The following is a 6,056-nucleotide window of genomic DNA, read 5'->3' as shown; positions in this document are numbered from 1 at the left end:
CTGACCTAGTCGTGTGGCTTCCTTCTAAGTAGCCGTTGGGTATCTCTTCCTATGTTTTTTGGTTTGTTTCTTGTTCCTGCAAAGGTGGTAGTCGAGGTGTGATTTCTGGGCCTCTAGAGATACAAAAGTGTTTAATTCCTTTCCTTGAAGAATTTCCCTTGATTAAAATATAATGTGTTGGAGAAATCGGAAATGAATGCTTGGTATCAGAATACAGCGGAAGATGTTTTGGCTGTTCTTGTTTCCTGTGAGCTCACCATCATCCGCAGAATGGCATACCAAGCTCTGGAAATCAAGATCCAACACTGTCTATTCACATTACGTCTTCCAGTCCCAAAGACTTTCGAGCTCATTATGAGGAATGAGTGTACCTTTTTAACGCTGTTTTACAACAAACTTCCTAACCTGCGTAGCAGAGCTGCTGCAAACTTGAGTTGAATGACAAGCTGCTACTGTAGAATAAAATGTAATGCTAATTAGGTTTGGAGAAGACTAACATGGCTTGTGTTTCTTCACATGTTGTATGCAAAAATGCTGCAACTTGCTATGCTTTTTAATGGAACTGAAGCCTTTTGAAGGTTTGATGCTGTCAAAACGGAGAATACCTGTGAAAATATATAAGATCAAAAGCTAAGCTTGAAATGCGAAACATTGGTTTTTAGATGTTCTGAAGTCATAGGTTGTAGGCTGTCTGGAATAGACAAAAAGCTGGAGGCAACTTACAGTACAACATATAGAGATTTATATGCAAGTACCTTTTTACATAGATGTATTATATATGAAATACTTGCAGCAGCATGCATTGAGTAATATTTTTCAATCAGCCTCTAAGGAACAGAATGTAATTTGGGGATTTATCTTGATACATGCCATGCAAACGAGAAAAAGATTTAATGTTTCATGCCTAGAATTCTTAAATGCAGCATCTGTGTTTTGTTCTAATACCTTACACATCTTCACTTGCGGATTAATTTATTTTCAATTGCTGGAGATTGGTAATTAGCTTGTTATAAAACAGATAGTAAAAATGTTCTGATTAAAGCGTGTTTCTTTTGAGAAATATGCTTCAATTTATGTAAGCATTGGTATTTCACAATGTGTTAGAAAATTAAATTTCCAGTACTCTTGATCTACTGACATTTTAGGTGTTGTCACGTCTCTTTTGTTGCTCTCTTGTGTGTAGATTTCTCAAGCATAAAATAATGAATTGTATGTTAAAAACATGTTCTAGCTGTCTGCAGCTGCAACCTGGTTTTCCTTCTGCTCCCTACCTTTCAAATAGCACTGGAGAGAGCATGGACTTTTTACCTATTACCAATTCATTCTTTCTGTTTTGTGCATGCCAGAACCTAAATTTGCATTAGGTATGGAATTATTGGCATAAGTTTGCTACTCTCTGCAATTTCAAAACTACTTGTTAAAAAAAGTTAATGCCTGAAAGTACTTTCAAAAGCTGAATTCCCAAATGGTTTCCACTTGGGCTTGTAGTTGTGGTTTTCAGTTTTTTTACTGATGTTTGTGTTTGTTAGATTTGAGTAAAGGGACTAATAATAAAATCTGTAGGATGAGATGGTGTCAAATTCACTTTAAAAAAAAAAAGAAGAAAAGAGAAAGTGACCTCTGTGATTCCTTTAGGTTATACAAAGCTTTAAGTGTTGTTCTAACAAAATAAACAATTTGCAGTGATCAGTGTAGTTTTTAAGTTGGCTTGCTCCATTTACCCTACCAATTTGGACAGAAGAATGTAATGCTTTCTTGGAAATGTCTTTCAAATATTACATTATAGATTAATTTATAGGCTGCAGAATGTTGTTATTCATAAAACTTTTTTACCCATCTTGAATATTAAGTTACAAAATTAAATGTGTATGAGAGTTGGCCTTTTCTCTTTCAGTAGGTCACCGAAGATAAATAGGGATAAATAATTTTTTTCAAATAAAAGTATTCATTTACAGTGGAAAAAATATCTCAGATTTACCGAAAAACACCGTTAAGTTTTTCCTATTTCCCTTCCAATGGTGAACACAGATTTAGTAAACCTTTATTAAATTACTGACTTGGCTAAGTTTCAAATTGGGCTTAAGTTCTTAGGCTTGTCTTGGAGAAGTTGATTGCAAACAAATACAGAAGCATCTCCGAAAATTTGACAAAAGAAATTTTGCAAGGGAAGCCCACAACTTAAATAATATTAATAGGGAATAGATTACTAGATAATAGATTAATAGATGATAACTTGTAGTGATTATAACACTTTAGGGTGGCTTCATATTTTGCCTGTAGCTTTCAACATGTATTAACATAATTTCTTATTGTATGTTTTTATTTGGTAAAAATGTGGTTTTGCTCATGATTTGACTTTGTAGTAATGATGCATATAGAGGTATCAAAACACAGGTGATAAATTCCAGTGCACAGGCATCGATTGGCATGCAGATAGTTTTCTGCATTGCTGGGTAAGGTGGAGTGGTTTGCCAGGGAAAGTGCGACCCTTCCTTTCCTGACTTGGTGAGGCTCACTCTGCGGCTCGCAGTGATGGGTTTTGTGTCCCATCAGAGCTGTTGACCCTTTGTACTATCCAATTAATGGCTGCCTTTCCTTGGGCTGATGATGTTGTGATCTAGGCATTGATCTGAGTCTCTGGTGATAGACATTTCTTGCTCTTTGGTGGGAAGAAATGATGAAGTGCTGATCTACAATAGCACTTTGATGTTGCTGAAAGCTTTTTTTAACAGTAGATTAAATTGTCATTTGCAGCTTGTAGCTGTGTTTGATGAGCAAGATCCACACCATGGAGGTGATGGCACCAGTGCCAGCTCGACAGGCACGCAAAGCCCGGAGATTTTTGGCAGTGAGCTTGGCTCCAACGCAGCGTCGGCCTTTCAGCCTTACCAAGCAACAAGTGAAATTGAGGTCACCCCTTCAGTCCTTCGTGCAAGTAAGTCAATATTGTCGGTATCTTAATGTGTTTCATCTTAATTTACAAGGATGCCAAGTGCTGTTATTCCTGCTTTTTTTTTGCTGGGAATATGGTTCATTATCTGTCCTTATCAAAAGCTGATCAAAATTGAGAAACTGTGTAAATGCTTGTTGCGTGCAAGTAAACAAACCTTTCTGTTTTAATAAGTTATTTATAAACTGCTTTTAGGAGCAATAAGCTCTTTCTGTGCTGCCAGTTTAAAATTGTCCTCACACTGAAAATCACAGCAAAGTTTCCAAATGCAGTTGTTGCACGGTGTAATTTTCAGTTTGCCAGTTTTATTCAATTTAATGAAGAGAAGGGTAGAAAGAAACTAAAGATAGGAGAACTTTCTACTGAACCTGTCAATGTTGCTAGGTTATGCTTGTCACCTTTCCGTAAAAACACCTGCTGATGTGTGCATTTATTGTGTTGCAAAAATACACTTCTTTAAAAAGCAGAAACCAAAGCCAGGAACATTCCTTTATTTTGTTTATTTCAAAATGGGGAAGATTCGTTGCAAAACCGTGAAGTAGGAATTACATATCACAATTCCTTCTCAGTCAGGATCTTTGAATGTTTCAGCTTATTAAGAAGAAAAATCACCAAAGGAAATTTACTGTGTAATTTTCATTGTTAAAAGTACCATGCAAACAAGACAACGATGGATAAAGCATTGTGCCCCTCTTACTTGTAGCATCTATCATTTTGTTCACTGAACTTCTGAAGTAGTGACTCCATTCCAGAAAATTCTTGGCAGAAATTAATATCAGTCAGTCCTTTGATATTCTACATATAGATACAGCTTTTTAAACAACTATTTGTAATTCCCAAGAGATTAATTTTCTGTAGGTGTTCTTTTAATGGATAAAATCAGGTTTTAAGTAATCAGGTAAAATACAAATGGAAAAGTCACAACTCTCTATTGAGGGGTTTTGTACCAGAGTGTTTTCTGTAAAATTAAGGGAACAACATTTAACAGTTAGCTTACATAGACTTGAACGTGTATCTTTTCAAGCTATAACTATGCTTCATTATAACCCAGAATTAAATTAGGGAAAGGATTAATGGTAGAATAAAGAAGTATCCTAGAATTTTGGTACCCTTCCGTTTTGCTGTCACTAGGGTATGCCACTGCTAAATGCATATCTCATTTCCATGCATAAGCCAAAAAGCTGTCCTCCTGGGTTCTCAGCTTGGGAGGGGTTAGAGCAGATGAATGCATACACGTTTTCTCTTTAGTGTGATTATGTGGTGTATTATACAGTACACTGATGTTAGTGCATCAAAATCATATAGCGCAGATAAAATTCAGGGATATATTGGACAGCTCACTTACCTTCGGTGTCATTCTGGAACATACATGGAATACTTAGCTAGTTCACTGGTTGCTAAAATGACCAAGAAGTGCTTTGAGACCCTACAATACAAAAGTCTGTAGAAATGCAGAAGACTTTTAAAACTCTTGGTAAGAATTATAGCTCTTTTGACACTTTTAATGAAAGCATGCAAAAACAAAACGGGTGAAACAATTTGTCATAAATATGTTACCACAAATCAGAGATGTTCTCCTATCTAGCTAATTCCTTTTTTTTTAATGTTGACAATTAGATATATTTTGTTTCTAAATGTTCTAAATCACAGGCTTAGAATCCCAGTCCAGTAATATTATCTTGTATTAAACGTACCTATTTCAAGAATTTCATTTAAATATACATTGAAAATAGAAATAATATCCCTATTGTGTTTCCTTTATAACTTGTGAAGTGAAGCATAGCATACAAATGGTATTCTCAGTATTTCAAATAATTATCTTCTTACTGTGTAAGTTCTATTCAGCAAATAAAACCCATCCAGTTTTGTGGTAGATGCAGATCCTGATTATTACATGTTGACAAGGTCATATATCTATTAATTGGATTGGAGATGGGATACAAAATTGCTGTAATTATTGTAATTTTCTAGCTAATTGCAGGGTTGGTGGTGAATATTTTACTTCTAACAAATGAAAAACAGTATTCCGTCTGAAATTGGTTTATAGCATTTTAGACATTTTGTTTTACATCTCTGGTGCTTTTTGCTCGCAAGCTGGTCTCTGTTTCTCAGCAGTTCGCTCGCAGAAGCGTAGCTTTGTGCCATTCTGCTACCGCTCACCTGCACCCGATGGGTACGGAGCAGACTTGGTTCGGAGGCAGCATCTCAGCACATTAGGCTGGGGCTTAAGGGCCTGCTGAGATTTTCGTCTCTTTGTTCTGGTTGCCATGCTACCCCTTTTGTTTGTTTATAGATCACGCCATCGCTCCTCTCCAGCAAGGGAAAGGTTAGCTAGATCACGTCCAGCTGGGAAAGCAATATTCATTTGGATTCCCCCTTCTCCCATGCACAAACACAGCCTGTACTTTGCACATGGGGGGGTTGTGTCAAATTGAATCTTTCCATCTAAATGTGGAAACAAAAATGAGGCTGGCCCATACCCCCTATGTTGTTTTGCAATGTGAAAACACAATTCATCGATACAAGCGGTTGATTTATTTATGTTTCTGATCTAGCTCTTTCTCTTTTACTGCTTTTCTGTTACCCAAGTTAAACTTCCTCTTGTTGTAGTTCATCAGTTGAGCTGCATTTTTTTTCGAAGCATACAGTAGACAAGGCGTTTCTCGTGTGTGCCTGCGTGCTTTCTGTGAAGAGGTTGGAAGCTCCCTGCAGAAGATTGTTAAAGCAGACTGATGTTTATTCCCTGCTGAAATATAAACTGGGGGCGCAGGTGAAAATTGCCAGACCTAATGAGCAATTTGGCAGATAAGACAGGATGTCAGGCAGTGACAGTTCAGCAGCGGGTGCACTGCCTGTGAACCAAGTTGTTTGTTTCACAGTACTGCATCTAAATATTGTAAATAAAATCCCTTTTCAGCTACATGAGATATTGTGAAAAGGGTCATCTCTTTGTCTGGTTTTCCTTTTAAGTTATTTAGCTCTGTTAAATAACCAAGGGTGGTCTTAGTTCTTGGTCTTGATGTGATTATATGTTACAAGTCTCTGAATGTTTCAGCAGTTACAGGTAAAAAGCATTTTTAATATATAACATTATTTGGAAAATATA

At 36.5% G+C, this 6,056-nt stretch overlaps 1 protein-coding gene across 1 annotated transcript in view; it reads left to right on the top strand.

Annotated features, from left to right (window-relative positions):
* Positions 1-6,056, top strand: part of PARD3 (par-3 family cell polarity regulator) — a 412,448-nt gene that overhangs the window by 103,158 nt on the left and 303,234 nt on the right. Inside the window, exon 3 of the mRNA XM_009325558.1 lies at positions 2,755-2,935. Coding sequence (XP_009323833.1) covers positions 2,755-2,935 — 181 coding nt within the window. The remainder of the gene's footprint in view (positions 1-2,754; positions 2,936-6,056) is intronic.

This window comes from Pygoscelis adeliae, unplaced genomic scaffold, assembly GCF_000699105.1.
Source record: "Pygoscelis adeliae isolate BGI_AS28 unplaced genomic scaffold, ASM69910v1 Scaffold175, whole genome shotgun sequence".
In the NCBI taxonomy this organism is placed as follows: Eukaryota; Metazoa; Chordata; class Aves; order Sphenisciformes; family Spheniscidae; genus Pygoscelis; species Pygoscelis adeliae.
This window is presented reverse-complemented; position numbering and strand designations above follow the sequence as displayed.